General features: G+C 41.0%; 1 protein-coding gene across 1 annotated transcript in view; it reads right to left on the bottom strand.

The window, feature by feature from the left end:
- Positions 1–19,254, bottom strand: part of LOC137675134 (glypican-5-like) — a 345,701-nt gene that overhangs the window by 139,786 nt on the left and 186,661 nt on the right. Inside the window, exon 7 of the mRNA XM_068421077.1 lies at positions 8,065–8,185. Within this exon, the coding sequence (XP_068277178.1) occupies positions 8,065–8,185 (121 nt within the window). The remainder of the gene's footprint in view (positions 1–8,064; positions 8,186–19,254) is intronic.

Raw genomic sequence — 19,254 nt, 5'->3', positions numbered from 1 at the left:
CAGCATGCATGTCGGTTAGCACCTTATACCACAAAGACAACAGTTACTAGAGTGATGCATTTCTCTTGGGGTGGCAAGAAACCACAGTATTTCCATTAATGCTGGAAAAGTTTCCCTTTTACTGCCTCCATCTCCTGGGCAGCAATCCCAAGCCCCCGGGGCCCACCAGCTCCTCCCAGATGCCTTGTGCTCCCACCCCTGCCTTGCTCTCCTGCCCGCCCGTGGGTGCCCACACCAGCCCTCGTATTCCCGTGCCCAGCCTCACACTCCCGCACCACCTTCCACCAGTCAGGCCAAAGCAGATCCCTCCAAGGCTTGACCCTCTCCTCACTTGCAGCCATTACAACAGAGAATCCAAAACTCTTTTCAGCTCATCTGAAAACTAGTATCAGCTCGGGTTTTGCTAATCAGCTGCAACTAGAACCAGGCACTCAAGCCAAGGGACAGACTATTTTTTTTTTAAATAAGACTCTTCTTTTCAAACTATGTTTTTCTATTCTATATGTGAAATGGTTTGGCTCAGTTATAGATCAAAACAGTAGCTCTCCCCTCCCTCTCCCTGACTTGGCTCAAGTCACTGTTGTGACTCAATATGTGACTTTGATTTATTAAGACTAATTTCCCACAATGAGCAAAACAAAATATATACAATGGCCCATCTGGGCAAATAATTTTTGAAAATGCTTGCAAGACAAATAGCACAGCATACTCTGAGACACAACACATGAATAATAAACGGGCATTTTAGCATTATATATTTGCTAGCTTATAACAAGATATGCTGGATTTACGTTGAGATTCAGATTTGTCTTATTTTAAAATGCTACATTTTGGTTTACTTGAGCCAGTATTTCACATTATTTCTGTTTCTGTTGAAAACTTAATGCTGTTTTTAATACTAAGAAGTCATTTCTCAATTCTAATTAAAATTATTTAATTATATCTCAAGTCAGTATATTTAACAAAACCAAACAACCAACCTGCAGACCTCAGGCCAGCAAAAGTACACTGATTTCAGCCAGGGATGATATATACCTCAATTAGCAATAAATTACAACATTACCATACGCTCTCCATAAAACAACGCTCCAGTGATGTTTTTTTAGTGGGACTGGACTAGAAAGAACGCTCTCGTTCTGATTCATGGACAAACTTCTGTTTTTGACAGGAGTTTTAACGCCACAGCAGAAACAAGGTTAGAGATTCCAAACTCCTTTTCTTTTTAAAACATAAGGGCGTATGAGAGAACAAAGCCACTGCACACAGCCCAGGGAACAGAGCTGCCAGGCCTTGACGGAGGAGATCCCACATCTCCAGCCTAATGACTGAATTACTATTGGCTGGTCTGCCTTTCTATCTGCCCCTCGAGGTATGCAGACAAAGGGAACTCGAGTGAGTTTTTCTTCCGTCATGGCCACATCTCCGTATTTTCCAGTAGGAGCCCAGCGGAGTCATCCGTGGCTCCCAGCTTGTCCCTGCTCACCCCCTCTCCCCGTGGATGCTCCCCCCGCAGTCTCACCTGGGATGCCTAAGTCGGAAATGAGGAAGGGGCACAAATTCCCAGTCTCAAAGCAATAGCAGTTTGCAGAAACCCGAGACCAGAATAGGATTTTGACAGACTTCAGATGCCCCAGCCTGCTATTTGGATATATTTCATGTGAATTTTAGTCCTTCTAATGGAAGCCCTGACAGACAAATGCTCCTAAGCAATCAGCAACTACATCCTGTTTAACTGCCTGGGAACGAGAGCCTTTATTGCGAGGAACATTCCCTAGTGAAGCACCCCCGTTACTATCTAGTCTGCTATATACCCCCGGACCCCGCTGCACTACTGTGTGGCACACTCCTTGCAAAGAGGGCCCTTTCTTGATTTTAATTTTTCTCGGTAACAAGAGAGTCCCCCCATAGACAGCAGATGCATTTTCTCAACTTTGACTGACAAGTCAATATGAAAATACATTACAAAAGCAAAAAGCTACGGACCCAAAGATGACTCGCTAAGAACTATATATGACAGACATCTGCCAGGTTCTTTAACGAAACAAGAGAGCGCTAAATCACTACTAGATTTTTGTTTCTTTTTCCCAGGATGGCAGCATTTATGTATCTTTTCTTGCTTTAATCACAGATATGATGAAATCTGATGTCTCCAAAATTTTTATACAGCGTACATTACATATCTGTATATATATATATATATATTTCCTTAGAAAACCATACAGAAGACGACAGAGAGAAAGATTATGCTCAGTCTTTGAATAAGCTGGATTGTTTCAAGCATCAGGATGAATTGTTTCATTGCATATGGAATATGAAAAAGATCATAACTTATCTCAGAGCTGAGCATTCAGCATCTATACCTGGAAGCAGAGAGATATCTGATTCTTAGCAGGGGAGAACAAAAACAGCCCGTGAATCTAATAAGAAGAAACATTTTGAAAAAAAAAAAGGATGAGAAACAAGCTGTATAACTGATGAAGCAATCTGAGATGATAGTTTATTTAAATATAGGGGCGAATAATTTTTATACAGCAGAGCATGAAATAAAAAAATAAACAGTCCACTTGCTCTTTCCTGGCATTATAAGACTTTAAACATAATTGTCTCAGGTTTCATTAATTCTATCTTTATTTTCCTGAAGTATATTCATTTCTTGCTGCTATTTACTAATCAGACAATAACTATTGTGTTAATTCTATTATTGCTGCTGTTCACATTTGGAGATGAAGGTGGTGAGAACTGTTATTGCCTTTATAGTGACATGAATTCAAAAAGGACCAACAACAACTATAGAAGTGTCTGCTTCAATGAAAATCTCTCTTGTACCTGAACTGCAGGCAAGCTGAGGCAAGATTAATATTTAAGACTTCTATGACCCAGACCATTCAAAACCTGCACTGAAGAATCAAGTCTCTGTTGTGCTAAGGACAGCTTTCACCAGCTGAGTAGTGACGTGGGTCCTACATTACTTGCAAAAGATAAAATCAGTCTTGAGGTCAGTTGGGTGGCACCCTCAACAGGCTATGATGGCGTGCCCTCGGCTGTGCAGAGAAGACAGCCTTTCGCATTCTATATTTCTGTATGGGATTACCATCACAGAAGAACTTGCATGACAGAGTCTGCACGCAACAAACTGTGAAAGCCCTGAGAGCATACTACACGTGCACAGATTGTCAGTACACCGTACACAGCACACAGTGGGGACTGGGGCCCAATCCCTTCAGTGTGTCTTCTTCCATTAATCTGTGCACCTGCATTAAATTCAACGCTGCAGATTACAGGCAGTCCGTGTGGTTAGCCACCAAAGGGAGAGTGAATACCTCTGGGATTCCCAGATGTCTTGCTTCACACTTCCAAAAGTGATATGGAGCACCTGAAAGCCTGCAGAAATGTCCAAAGTCTCCAAATGCTTTGGATAGGAAAAAAAACCAAACAACCCTGTTTTGGAAATCCAGACATATGGCAGTTCTGGGAAAGGTGCTCTGCTTTCTAAGAGACAAGTCCCTGCGGGTTTTGGGAGCTATGGGGGGGGCAAGCAATAATACTTCTAAGCCTGTTGGGGCTGTTTAAATCCCAAGTACCAGAAGTAATACAGCAACAGCCTTTCTAAGACGGCTACCTTTCTTTCTATGTTTTCATTGGATGAAACGAAGAACAGAATATTTTGAGTCTTAGTCCAAGTTAGCTACAACTTCGGAAGAAAATCAAACCAATTTGTCTCCACTTAAATCTCATAAAAACTCTATAATGTAATAAATTTTATAGATGCCTAAAAAATATATACACTTTTAAATTAAGTAGTAGTTAAATGATTTATTGTATTATTCTCTGTTGTCTAACCCAATTAAATTCACATTCGAGATTCAATTATGGCTAGCTCATACTATTGATAAGAAACATCTCAGTGCTGTTGCTTTGAACTTTGCTACGACAGTATTCTTTGTATACAAATCTAAATGGAATTCAAGATACACGTATTTCTTAGCTCAGCTGGCAGATCCATGAGACTTCAGTGGGGAAAAAAAAAATTATGTGGGTCCAGCTTCTGCAAGATTTGCTTTGACATTGCTCTCATTTTACGTGCTAGGGTATCACACCGTCTTCTTGAATTACAGCCATGCCCTAAGCATTCATCTCTGACAACAGCAAAACACTGATTCTCAAAATCTGTCAAGATTAGATTCAGGCTGACAAAAGACAAATAAGTTAAACTTGTACAATACTTATTATATTATAATCCTTTGAGAATGCCCATGCAACCCTGCTAGGAAAGTTATAGTCAAAGCTTTTTCACTTTTCCCTAACATCCCTCATTGCTTTTCAATGCAATTGATCCTTTAGGATTTTTAACCTTGGCCTCAGATCCACTTGTGTTTGAACTGTGAAAAGCATTATGCTGAAGAAAAACATTAAAACATATTTAAGTGTGATTATGTGGCAAGAAGCAGTACTCAAAAAAGGCGTAATGGGGAATTTTATGTTTATTATCAGTTGCAGTTCACATCTGCTCTATTCACAAAAAAGCAGGAGGAAAAGATGTTATTGCTAACTGCTAGCTTTTCAATATCAGCCTGGGACATCACTTGATCTGTTTTTGCACTACTAAGAGTAAAAGTTACTGTAAATTGTAACTCAGCCATTCTCTTGATATGTGAATCAGCAGCTACAATAAACCCTTCAGATACCTTATCTGCCAGGAATGCAAATAACAGTAATTGTTAATATTCTCTAAATTTCACTTGACTTTTGGCTTTGGCAAGGGGTTATGAAACGGCCTGCTATTTGCATAGTAATTCTTTAAAAGAACAACTACTATGCGGTGAGGATTTAAGTCCCAGAGAAGAAAAAATGAGGCACTGCTATGATCTCCAACGCACTGGCATTTCAGCCTAAATGACAGGCAGAAACGGAAGACGACCTGCATACAGATTATTTGTAACATGCTGGAGTTGGGATGCACCAACTAGAACAATAATACATTGACAAGAGTTTTGTTCATGTTCATGGGACTTAGGATCAATGAAGTTACTAATCTCTTTACATTTGAGGATGTCATAATAAGGAGCTAACAAAGAAATGGCCGCAGTACACGAAAAACTGTCAGGTTTGGATTTAAACGAATGAATAGTTTGCTGCTACTGCACGGCCAGTGACAAGCCACTCTTGCTCACAGCCTTGTGCTGCATTGCTACCCCGGTAGCCAGAGGCCCACGTTACCTCAGGCCCCACTAACCCCGCTGCATCCGCGGCCCAGGACTGCCAGTGGGGCAGGAGGCTGCAGCAGTAGTCACAGAGTGACAAGGAAGAGCTGGGGTCCAGCAGTGGAAGACAGGAGGTAGAAGAGGAGCTATCGGAGACAGCAGCGATTAGATTTACTCCAGAAACGGTTAAGAACTGCTGAGCTAAGGTACATCTTTTAGAAAAATCAGTCCTGTTGATTTGAACGTAGCTGTAGTCGACAGAACTCCACAACCTCAGCAAATTTATCTAGCAGCAGATTATCCTGATTTTCAAAACCACGCACCTTTGGAAAACAGAATGAGAGAGAGACAGAAAGCCAGCAGGCTTTGTCCAGGCTCTCTGAGGGACAGATGCAGCGTTGCTGGAGCTTGTTTTGTTAAGACAGAAATGTTACTTCTTTTACAAATCTTAACACATCTTTCTCTTATCCAAGAACATGCTTTCTTCTGCGTAGTTTAGCAATATTACTGAAGTGGTAGAAGATTTCTGGGGCCTAGACACATCAAATCACCTGTGATGCACATTCTGTGCATTGCTTTGTCCTCTGCCCTCCAGGCTTCCTGACTCTCTAGGACTGCTTCTGCACCTATTGCTTAAAACGGTGTTGCAAATGTCAGACACTTAAGAATATACAAAGAAAACACCTTATTTTATCACTGTTTAAATTCCACCTTACATATTGCCTCAAAAAAAGAAGAATAATTTCATGAAAAAAAAATCAATTGGCCTGTAAAATGAGTAATGGGATTCTGTATAACTCTTCCTCTATACAGTCTACACACACTATTGATGACACTTTAAACTCCTGATCTAATCGGATTTTCAGTGTCAGTTTTTATTTGTGTATTAATATCACAACTGAAATGAAAATTCAAGAAGCAGAGAAGAGCTACACATGTTTGATGTTGTATGTGAAAGCCATAGATATTTAGCAACTTCTTTGATGCTCGGATCTCTGAAGAAATCTTACTAAAATTATGATCAAAGGAATTTACATTATTCCAAGTACTTAAGAACAAACCATCTTAGGGCAATAATCAGTATTCTGTTTAATCCTTCACCCTTGGAATCCATTACTGCTAAGCACCTCAATCTGATGGGAGTTACATTTACTTAAGGATGATATTCTCCTAAAACAGAGTTAGAAGTAACAGAAAGCAACACTTCCAACTTACACAAAGAGCTAGGAATTGGGATTTTATTCTTCTGGCTAAAAAGAGTTCTTTGAAGCCGTTTTCTAAACACACATAACTCAGAGAAAATTGGTATGCAGCTCATTATGAGATGGTTCAGATTGTTGCTTTTCTACATGAGACAAAGAAATAGAATTTCCAATACATAGCTACTTTTAATTTAATTAACTATTGCCTATTGTCAGTGTTTACAGAAGACTATTACACAGATGGATATATCTAATATTTATAAAGTAAATTAACATTCTACTTTATAACATGCAAAGGCAGATAAATAATGAATTATCCTTTTCATCAATCTGACCACATAATATCTATTTCACTCTAATATTAAGTACCGCATCAGACTGGTTGTTTTAATCCCCCATGGCAAGTTAAATCAGTGTGATACAAAGAATCCCTAAACTGCAGCCTACAGAACAGTAGAAGAACATTAGAGCCAAGCAAGATTTAACAAAAACACTAATTACTGGTTAGACTATGGATTTACCACCGGTGGTTGATGAGAGGTAAAGGAGGGGCGTACTTCTGCAGGAGCAAATAAGAGATCAAACCATGACTCCCAGTCACAGCCACAGCCTTAATAACCTCCCACATCCTAAGCAATTCCTCCTCCCGTTTTACCTGTGCAGATTTATTTTTCTTCCTGCACACCCCACCCACAAAGGTGGACTTAAATCTTACAGCGGTTTTCTACGAACTATTTCTATCCCCATGCTCCACCACTCTCTAATGGTGAAGGATTACAAGTAGACTAACGTGCAAACACATCTGACTCCGAACACACTGTTGTAAGCATTCTTCCAAGACGACAAGAAAACATGCCCACTTTAAATAAAAAACAATCTCTGTTACATCTGTTAGCTCCAGCTCATTTGGACTGGCACTACTTTAAGAGCTCCCAAAGATGTGTGCTGAAGCAGTAATTATCAGTGAATCATGTATTCAGCTTTGAAAGACAGCAAATGCACCAGGACTGCACGTGCATCTGAGGGAACGCAAACAGATGATAGAGACAGGCACAGGTTAATCGTGCCTCTGACAAACTCATTGTTAGGTTGTCTTTCCTTTTGGGCTGGAGAACAAGGCCTGTCAAGGAAATGTTTTCCAAGGTGCATGGTTAATTCATCCTGTAGCACCTTCTGTCCTGATTTCAGCATTCTGTTTAGTTCAGTTATCACACACTTACAGACCCATTTTGTCTTTTGATCTGTTTGTGTCTGTACCACTGAAAACAGGAAGCAAGGAGATACTCCTCCAACACAAGAATATCACAGGACTTCTAAAGGCGCTCACACAGCCTGACTATAGTCACAAGCTTCAAGTGAATTGTGGGACTCAGGAGTTCTTCCATGTTCCTGGGACTGTGGACTGTGGGACAGTTAATCAACAGCTATGGAACAAGAGCCAGGAATCAGAGCAACTTCTAGGGAAATCATTTTGCTCCATTAGAGTTCAGAAACCAGCTGACACAACAGAGTCTTCAGTTGCCTTTAGTACTGGGCCCACTCCACGGCTATTTCAGGTAATGGGAAATGCAACACGAGAAGCAGTACGACCTCGTAATTTTAGCTACAGCTCTGCTATCAAACCCAGTGATAAAATGCTTTTATCTCTAAAAGTTACTTACTTGATTAAAGTGCTGAAGTTTATCAATTAAATTACTGATGAGTGGGTCCAATCCTCTGACTTTCAGCTCTGGATTATTAACTTGTGCCTTCAGTCCACTGGAAACAATTCTGCTGGTGTAACTGAAGAAGAGAAAAAAAAAAGAAAACATCAGTGACTAGAACCATATCCATCAGAATCAAAAATCATATTAAAGGGGACTTACAAAAAGCAAGTATTTTGTAAATGGGAATAGAAATTTGTAATAAATATTTATGTTTTTAAATATATCAAACCAGAATAAAATCACAGTTTCTTGCAGTATCATTCATCACTTCCAACTATTCAAGTCAGGAAGCAACAACAATTTCATAAACCACACAGAGGTTCCTTTCATTCATATTTTAATATTTGAACCTTTATAACCGACATTCTCAAGTTCTTCCATGCAGCAGCCAAAGCTGATAGCTTCCAAAAAAATCATTATTTCATAATTACAGAAACCCAGGGAATTTAAAACAGAAACTAAGTCTCATGAGACTGAAGTAAAATCCAATGAAACGGCAGTCTGATTTTGAAAAGATTCTTAATCAAAGTGTGAGATTGGACTTCTCTCACTAGACTAGCAGTTTATCACCAAACTGTCTAGAGACACCGTAAAGCAGCACCTGCAGCTCTACCAGCGCTCCTCACCGTGCTTTATCTGCATTACAAACTCGCTAGCCAGGATTAATGTACAGGAATTCTCCCTAACCAAGTCTTGCTTTATTTGAGGAATAGCAGCTGCTCTCACACCGCAATGACCTGGCTCTTGTCAGCAATCTTCTCTCACCCACTGTTGACTACACAGGTACTGCCAGTCTTTTCTGGAATTCTCAAAACCTAATGGGTTTGGGGCTCCACCCGTGTACTCTCACAGGCAAAACTCCAGGACTGTGCACGTTTGGTCTCTACTTTGGAACACGTCTTTACCACAGTTGAGGAGGTGAAGACATCAGCACATATATCCTAAAGCCAGTGCTTCCTGGAGGTATTCCAACTACTGCATATTGGCTCCAGAGTTGATCTGTTCACGCATGATCTAAGTTCAACCCACCTGCAAATCCCAGAGAGCTACAGAGCAACCTTTTTTGGTGACTCACACTTTTGAGGGTTGTACGTAGCCACTCTCATTAGTTCAGCACTCATTTGTCACAAAGTGGATCAGGGATGTTTGCATGACCAATTACAAACTGGACAAGAAACTGTTCCCAAACCAAATGCTCTTAAGAGTCACACACATGCCCGGGAGGATCTCATTAAGACACCATATCGGCATCTCTAAACTCGAGTAGTAATTGGCTGTGCTCCTTTGGACTGAAACGTCCAGAGAAACATCCTGCTACATCTTTCACTTTGATCATACCTACATACTTCGATAACCCAGATGTTCTCCCGTCAGTGAATTCTTCACTGTAAACCAATTTGTGCTGAAGCTGAGGTCAGCACTTCAAAGCAGAAACAAGTGCCCAAATTCTACTGAAGAAAGACAACAGAATGCATCAGGGGGAGACCTAGCTCTCCAAATATACCTGTCCTACCTTAATTTCTTTTAGGATGAACAACAAACTGCTGACAAATCATATTGTGGTATACTGTTGTAAATGGTGTGGCTTAAAAACAGAAAGAACTGAGAACGTGTGACAGACAGAGTTTGTATGCCTTAAACAACTTGTTTGACAACTCTGGCTGGAGGAGGGGATGGGTGCTACAGAGGCCTGGAAGTCTGGCAAGAGATAAGGGCCTTGGGAACAGAACAATACCTTTGTTGTGCCTTAATTGGTGTGATTTACAACTCTGGCTGGAGTAAGAGACAAGTCCTGCGGAGGCGGGATGGTATCTTTTCCTTGGGGCCAGCCTACATGTGCAACAACTTTGCAAGGCATCAACCACGCCTGTGCAGAAGCGGGGTCATACAGCGGACACCACAACTAGGGGCAATCACGACCACCAGACACCCCTTGAGGGACCACCAACTCATTTCAAGAACAATCTAAGACTGCAAAGCTCAGGCATCTCCTCGGTCTAGCACAGCTTCACTATGGCAGTCACTAACAACTACATCTACCTGCTAATGTGAGGCTCCAGCACTTGAGAGCTTGCCCAGCTATGGCTTGAAACGTGACCTGCATGACTGGCAATACCCAGAAAATCAACTGCGGACCTTTGGCAGTGGTGAAATAGATGAGATCTGCCAAATGAACAGTGTAAAAAGCTGATGTAAAGAGAGGCAAAAGACTTAACTTGCAGAGCACAACAAAACCAGCTCTTGGGTTTCCCCATAATAACCCATAAGCTTTGCTTGTCCTTTGTGTTCTTACTGAGAGATCACTTCTACAACAGACCCAAGCCCAGAAAGACTCAGATGAACTAAAAAATGGTGAGTTCAGAGAAGGTGGGCTGCACCTCTTGAGGAGGAGACAGGGCAGAGAACTAAAGGAGAACTGCACAGCCAGCAAGAAGGGAGAAATTCCTCCAGTCCATCACAGCCAAGAACCAAAGACTGTACTAGAAAGACATTACGTCCATCTGACTCAAACTACTACCCTGTAAACTGTGAATTCTTCTACTAGCTCTGTATCATGCTAAAATACTTTGAAATAAACACTATACATTTCCTGAAAGATAATCCGATTACTTCACTCCTTTGCACTATCTAAAACATTTTTTTTGTTGACATCAGATCCTGAGTTACTGGAAATGTACATTAAGTAAGATCAGAAATTGCCTTGCTTTATTTAATAACCTGCAATTTAACTGAAATATTGTAGTACAGAATTGTTAACTCTGGTTACAGCTTTAGTACTTTATTCATACTAAACCCAGAAACGTCAGCAGGAATGGCCAGGAAAGTTGCATTGTATTAAAATATTGTCACTGGAGCAATCCTGAAAGAAACTGTTACATTGGAGCCCAAGGAACAGCACGTGCAGACAGAATATTCATCCAGACCTCAAGCCTCATGCTAATGTTATTCCACTGATTGTTTGGGCAAAGTTATGATACTCTAAAAAACAAACAAAACCAAATTACAAAAAACAACCCCAAAACCCAGCTTTACAGTATTCCAGAACAGTATCAACTATTTTAGATCTTGGCTAACACAGCTCATCACAAGTTTAAAAAAAGGTAAAAAGTGAAATGGTATTTACACATGGGATTGCATTTCAACTGAAGGCACACATTTTTATTTTCCATATAAATATAGATAAAGTACGATATTTGAGTCTAAATACTTATTTTAAAATAAAGCCAGACACTGTTCTGAAATGTGTTCTTTTTAAATCTTAATATGAAAAGAGACCAAAGTACAGGATTCCCTCAAAGACAAATATGCCTTTTTAGGTAGTTCAATACTTTAAAAACAACATGTAAAATAGAAATAACCTCAAATTCCAGGCAAACGACTGCAGGAGCTGTATTGGGGATAGATCTAACTAGCAGTGACATTTAGCCACAAAAGCCCAAGGAACAGGGTGGTGTTCTCACACCGCTTCCTTCCCTGCTCCCTGCAGCAGACCACATGGGTCAGGAGACAAGTGTCTGAGATAAAGCTCTTGTAGGCAGCTTTTCCAAGTCTTATTGATCGAGCTCCAGCTGGGAGACTATTTCCCTTACTCCGTATTCCTCGGGGTGCTATTACGCTGAGTTGTGCCACTAGCAGCCACTAAGCAGGGCAGCGCTTTGATCCAGTGGCTAATGGCCCGTCCTCTCCCTGAAGGCAGCCAGCCCAGCGCCTGCACTCACCAGAGGGATTACAGAGCAAGACACCACGCTGCACTTCATAGCCTTTGTAACGTGCACTGAGCATTTCAGAATTACCTGCACTGGAAATTCAGGATACCCAGAAACCTGAACTTCATCTGAACGCAATCCTCTTAATTTTAGTTCTCTTCTCTCCACTTAAGTATGTGGCCCAACAGAACTGCACAAGAGGCATCAAAACTCTTATTTAATCGTGGGAAAAACGGGACATCTAATATCACAAGGCAAATCTGAAAATCTGAGCCTCACACTCAGTTCAGAGGAATCCGTGAACTGCCATAAACATCTCTACGGGACAGAAATTGCTTTTGATGAAATAATTTGTCATACAGCCTCGAGAGTTGCCATAGACATAAAATAAGAATAAAATGCACTGGCTACAAAATTAAAGATATATTTGCTGAGATGTTTCTAATTTGTTAACCAAGTTTTTAAAAAATATAATTACACACTGCACATCACCAAGGCAACAATTGTGAAGCAGAAATATTTTTTTGTAATCTTCTACGCATTTTTTATCATTTTTGTTGGTACTGGTTGAGTAATTCCACTATGATCAACAGGGGCTAAAACAGCAACATCTTTCCGAGACATACAGGCATAAGCTCAGACTCTGTGTGACTGAGACTCTACTGGTTCTAAAAGTCACATTTAACCATTTATTTCTTTGACGTTATAAAAATGTGACTGTCCTATTTTCTGTACAAATGTATAAATTATTCTGTAAGAAAAACAACCCCTCTCCCCCCAACAGAAAAATACACTAAAAAAACGCAGACTGGACCACCTAAAAAATTACGTTTTCTCAGCCACCAAAAAATCAACAGTTGTCCAGCAGCCTGCTAAAGCCAGAGGAGTCTAAAGAAACTAAGGCACTAATTTTCTAACTAACAAAATCATTCAACTGTTGAGACAAAGCTAGGCTTTACAATGATCATTTCACATCCAGCTCTGCTTTTTTCATCTTTGTGCGTAACTTTTTGAACAGGAAACAATCCTAGAGATACATGTTGCCTGTAAAACCACCCAGCAGTAGATAGCACTATGCAAATAATAACTACAATGAATTAAAATTACGTCTTTTTAAGCCCATATGTTTGAAAGTCAGCCACTGACCGCAGGCTCTCATTTGCTAAAAAAACTCTGAAGTAGCTTGTTTATTTCAGCAATATACTCAACACACTGTCAGAGCACACACCACCCACCACCACTAACTGACTCAGAGGTTAAAGGGTTAGAGGGGGAGAAGGGAGGGAAGAGCTTTGAATGTGTCATCTAGTAAGAAGAATGAGAAATACGGATAAGCTATTTAACTGGCCTTGAGATCCACTGAACAATTAATTCAGTTACATCGGGCATGCTTCACCAGATGGTGTGTTTTGTCTTCTATTTATTAATAATTTGACCCTTGGGCTGGAATGGTTTGCTGAAATTCAATTATGTGAATCCACTGCTGATCTACACCACCCTGTTGTGTCTCCAAATTAATAATTTTTGGACATTTCCCTTGTAGTTTTTACATGCATCATGTGACACCCTGACCTACAGGGCTCTGCAAGGAATTATTTTCTCTCAACTCAAGGCATACAGAAGTCTACAGCAACCACTAACAGCAGTGACAAAAAACCCTGTATGGTTGCAGAATTTGAAATAATTCAAGATTATCAACTTTAATCTGATTAACCCTTCTGCCCATTTATTTGCAAAATGGAAAGAACAAGCACAACATATAGCAATTGTATAAGCCTTGCCTGGTTATCATAGTTGCTCATCACTCAATAAGTAGCTTCAAGGAAGCAAAGCAAATACCATTTTCCTGAAGCGTTGTTGATGCTTAAATATGATTCTCCTTTGACTCAGCTGTCCCTAAGCTGCTCCACATGATGAGACGGGCAGCCGGCGAGTGCCCCCCACGTCCTTCCAATCCTTGTTGTTAAAACTGACCAACAGACAGACTGTGCTTCACCTCCAAGTGACTTCCACAACAGCACTACTCAGAGAAATGCCTCGTATCATACTTTTCATCATTTCTGTAACACCTTAGCAAACCTGGATTACAGTCATTGAGCATCTTGGCTGAGAGGTCTCAAAGAAGGAAATGATCAATCCATAACCAGTACTGTTCTCCAGGAACTAAATGCTCTTTGACTAAGCTGCCACAATAGACTTTTTTTTTTAAAAAAAAGAATAAAAGAAATACATTTTAATAAATTTACTGTCAGATAATCAGTAGCCATGAGGGGAAAAACTGCCAAAGTTTGCAGATTTTGGTTTTGTGTTATAATTCAGTTTCGTTTTATCTACCCAGCTTGAATATTCAGCATGTAAGTGTTTTGTGGAGTTAAATCTTGGAAGGCTTCATAACTAACATTCATTCAGTTGGCCTGATCCATTATGTCATTCCGCAATGAGCTCCATTAACTTAATAGATATATTCCTTGTTTACAGGAAAGGTTTCAGTCAGGCCTCCGTTCATAGCACAAGCACACTAAGAGCAGATGAATTCCACCGAGCAGCTGGCAAAGGTGTCCTCTAACAAGTAACAACCTGCAAGCAACACTGTGCAAGGGCACATGTTGGGAAAGGTAAGAGACCTTACCATCAGAAAAGTTGTGTTCATCAGTTTTTCCAGAATCATGCTGAAAATGTACTGACTTGAGCTTCAAAGAATACTTGTAAAATGCTTGAAAAGTGTTGTAAAAAAGTTATTACACACTGTAGGTGAAATAGCCTACATTCTTTTCCTACGTACATGAAAAGTTCATACTACCTTCAAGGCACACTGAAAGCACCAAAGGACTTTGCAGAAGTTAATTGGACAGTCTATGTTGAGAGAAGGAAAGTACTTGCCTGGAATGACATTAGATAGGAAAGCTCTTCAGTTTAAAACGGAATAAACTCTACGGGACACAAAAATGATACCTCTATACCCATCACAGTGAATATAATGAGCAATGAAAATGATACAAACCCAAAAGCTGATAACCTAACTAGGAGATGACAGCATAAAGACCATTACCCAGTAAATGAATTTGAGAAACAGGACAGAAAATAAAATAATAAACAAACAGTATATCCTTATCAAAGTAACATCTGTAGCCATTCCTAGGCGAAGAAGTAAAGCTAATCCAAAACACCTTTTTCTCAGTAACTCCTCGACCAGGGGAGAGCATTCTTCAAGTACAAACAGGAGAAGAGAGACAAGCTAAATCCTGATGGAGAAGCTGATTCTGCACCTCTCGGAGACCGGCAGCTTGCACCCTGTTCTGGGGGCTGTGGAAAACAAAGGGAAACATATGACTGCCTAACTTTTTACACTGCCAGATGGAAGACACTAGTGGAAAACAGGACTGACTCAGCAGAAAAGAAAATACAGTCTGAAGAGAGGAGAGGACTTGAACTCTTAGAAGGAAAAAAAAAAGAAGCAGACTAGCAATAAATTTCACAGCAGTGGAGAGAGAATGAATATCAGGCAAGAGCTCACAATATTTGGTTGATAGGACTTCTGGCAGGCCAAGGCGGCAAGGATTCAAATCCTTTCTGGAAACCCTGGTTGCCGATACTTAAACATTAGGCTTGACAGATGACCACGGGTATACAAAAGGATAGTCTGTGATCCCAGCATGGACATCTTTATGAAGGAAAATGGGAAACGTTCTACTTTGCATAGTATCAGACATGTCACAGGGAGAAGACCTTGCCTGTGGCTCATTAAAAGCAAAGCAAAACAAAACATAACAAAAATACATTAATGCTAGGACATCAAAATTTCAGCTTTCCTCAGAAGTCATTTCTCCAAATACACTTACATACACATGGGAGGCTAACAAACAGCTGACAATGATGAATACATGTATGAACTCAACTCAGGGACTGAACTCTGCCCCCAGTCTCGGTTTAAGCCCGCTGGCTTTGGCACCCCCTGCCATTCTCATTGCAGCCTACAGCTCCTGCCCAGAGAGCCCTGGGCGCGTGTGGCACGCGTCCGTTACTTCCCCAGTCAAACCTACTGTTGAGCCTAATAGTGCAGCATGACTGTTGTTGAATGTCACTGCTCCTGCAGCAATTTCAAGTTTCTTGTCTCCATTTTTAATGCTTTCCACAACTGTGATCCCCATGCTTATCTCCATGTCCCTTTATCTAGCCTCCTGATTATGCCAATGTGAACCTAGATTTGCTTACTTCCTTCTAAACCCTATTCTTCTCTCCCATGCCAATCTGAAGTACCTTCTCAGGCTATTCTTTAAGGTGACTCACTACCTACCTTCACTCCTCCCTCAATGCCTACATGTATTGTGATGTTGACAAAGCCATCAACTACTGCCAAAGCTGGTGCTCTGTAATGGAAAGATGCACTTAGCTGGTGCTTACTGGACACAGGGAGCAGATGAGATACAGCGTTCCTTCCCATCTCATGCCAAGGAGGCATTTGGGCAGCCCAGGCCCACTCCCTCTTCCAGGCTCAAGTATAAAGCAGCTGCGATTTGCACTCTCTGAACCCCTGTCACTTCTCCTGGCTATTTCGGCTCCTTAGGGATGTCTCTGACCATTATGTATTCTAAACACGCACTAATGCACACACATTCAATTTTGCTCCCTTATACAGTTTTTCCAATATATTTGTGAAGAGCTATTCAAAGCAATTCTTATCTGCTTCAGTGCCTTCACTTCTGTTCAGGTCTTAATATCTTGTAGCAGGTGTTTGGTTCTTCAGCCACAGATGGAAGAGTTACTGACCCTTTCTGGGCTGCAGGAGTGTGAGGTACACAGTTCCAATCTATTCCTATTTCCAGGTTAAACACTTTATCATTAAGATGGTGATGCTAAATTTTATGTAGGTAAAAAGTAAATAGGAGGCCTTAATGCTGTATAGAAAGAGATCAGACATTAAGACTTCCAAATCTCCTGACTCAGAGCTCTTAAACTCCTTCCCTTTTGCTTAATCTTTTCCACCAGCAAGGCAGCGGAATTCATCATTCCAAAGCACCAAAGTTTTATTCCTTATAGAGGAAGCAGTATTTTATCACAGCAGCTATGAGCTACCTCTTCAGCTCACCAGCAGATTTATAGATTTCATCCAACTCCTTCCTTTTGCAACTGCCTAACTGGCACAGATGAGGGCCATCAACATTTATTGTTCCCCTAACAGTAAAACACCAACAGCCCAAATGCACTCAGCATATTCTGCGTATGCCCGTCCAAGCCATGAGCAGCCAGTTTCTCCAGGAGAATGCTGTGGGAATAGGTGTCAAAGGCTTTACTAAAGTCTAGGCAGACACCATTCACAGCCTTTCCCTCATCCAGTAAGCAGGTCATCTTGTCATAGAAGGAGAGCAGGTTAGTCAAGCAGGACCTGTCTTTCATAAACCCATGCTGAGCCTGATTGCCCGGTTGTCCTGTACGTGGCCCATGATACCACTCAAGATGATCTGCTCCATAATCTTCCCTGGCACTGAGGTCAGACTGACAGGCCTATAGTTCCCCGGATCCTCCTTCCAGCCCTTCTTGTAGATGGGCATCACATTTGCTAATTTCCAGTCCCCTGGGACCTCCCTGGTTAGCCAGGACTGCTGACAAATGATGGAAAGTGGCTTGGTGAGCACTTCCGCCAGCTCCCTCCGTACCCTTGGGTGGATCCCATCTGGCTGCATAGACTTGTGCATGTTTAAGTTGCATAGCAGGTCACTAACCATTTCCCCTTGGATTATGGGGGCTTCATTCTGCTCCCCATCCCTGCCTTCCAGCTCAGGAGGCTGGGTACACAGAGAACAACTGGTCTTGTTACTAAAGACTGAGACAAAGAAGGCATTAAGCACCTCAGCCTTTTCCTCATCCTTTGTCACTATGTTTCCTCCCACATCCAGTAAAGGATGGAGATTCTCCTTGGCCCTCCTTTTGTCGCTAATGTATTTTTAAAAACATTTTTATTGTCTTTTACAGCAGTAGCCAGATTACGTTTTAGTTGGGCTTTGGCCCTTCCAACTTTCTTCCTGCATAGCCTCACAACATCTTTGTAGTCCTCCTGAGTCACCTGCCCCTTCTTCCAAAGGTCATAAACTCTCCTTTTTTTCCTGAGTTCCAGCCAAAGCTCTCTGTTCAGCCAGGCCAGTCGTCTTCCAGCACATGGGGACAGCCTGCTCCGGTGCCTTTAAAGTTACCTTCTTGAAGAGAGTCCAGCCTTCCTGGACTCGTTTGCCCTTCAGGACTGCCTCCCAAGGGACTCTGTCAACCAGGAGTTATGGAGATTAAAATGTCTTAGCACTTGCCCAAGAGAAGTGTTTACCCAGGTCAAGGGTGAAGAGCTCAAGAGTAATGTGGGAAACTGAGCAGCCTCAATTCATGGTTTTGTCATTTAACACAAAGCATTGTTTTCCTTGAGTGTTTGGTACTTCTCACAAAAATAACTGCACTAGAAGAGAGGTCAAATGTAGAAAGATTCTCCTGTCATCACAAATTTGAAGAAGAGAGTATTTATACAAAAATCAATTTACTTGACCTATACTGTTCAATTCTTCTGCTAATACTGTTGAAGATTTATGCCTGGTTAAAACTGTTCCTTTCCACAGTCTAGCTTCTCTCCCACTTGATTTTGCAGTAAGGTCACAATCCTGAGTTCATGATTTTATACTTTGTTGCCACAGACACACAGAGCAACACAAACTCAACACAAGTTCACTGCAGGATTAACTACATCAAGGACCGAATTGTTAGGGGAAGAAACATTTAAAGACAAATACATACGCCACAAAATATTGTGCAGAAGAAAACCTAAGAATTAATATAAGGACAGGGAATCCTTTGTCCCCTGATGTAAATGTCCCCCCTCTTGAAAATCCAAGTGTCACAGAAACTTCTGTCCTGAAGAAACCCAGTTCAATCATGTGAAGCACGATCTTATTTTTGATAGCCACTTCTAAGCTGCATGATAGTTAAGTGAGAAGAGTAGCAACATCTGACATATTTGCAAGTTAGTGGCACGTTTTCTCTAGAGTTGTGATTTCTGTTGCACAGATTCCCTTCCCTTACAGCCCAGCAAGAGCTCTAAGAGTTAGATACAGTAAAAATACTTGCTATAAAATCCCCAAAAGTGAACACAAAGCAGATCATGAGACTCACTAAACCCAGGTAAACTCAAACGACCTTCCCATCACACATATACACGTAGTACACTCACAAACATGCATTTTTTATTTTTTAGCTAGAAGGTGTAGACACCTAAAAGTAGAAAGATAAACAGACTGAATAATGTAACATACAAAGAAAGAAGCCTAACAGCATCATGCTAAACACAACAGAGAAAGCAACTGAAATGTCATCAAACAAGTAACTGACGTTGCAGTGAGTGCAGGGACTCTCATGCAGCCCTGATCTATGTAAACCCAAGCTGACCTGACTTTTTTCTTGCATG

Source organism: Nyctibius grandis, chromosome 32 (genome assembly GCF_013368605.1).
Source record: "Nyctibius grandis isolate bNycGra1 chromosome 32, bNycGra1.pri, whole genome shotgun sequence".
NCBI classification, from domain to species: Eukaryota; Metazoa; Chordata; class Aves; order Nyctibiiformes; family Nyctibiidae; genus Nyctibius; species Nyctibius grandis.
Note: the sequence above shows the minus strand (reverse complement) of the source record. Positions and strands in the feature narration are given on the sequence as shown.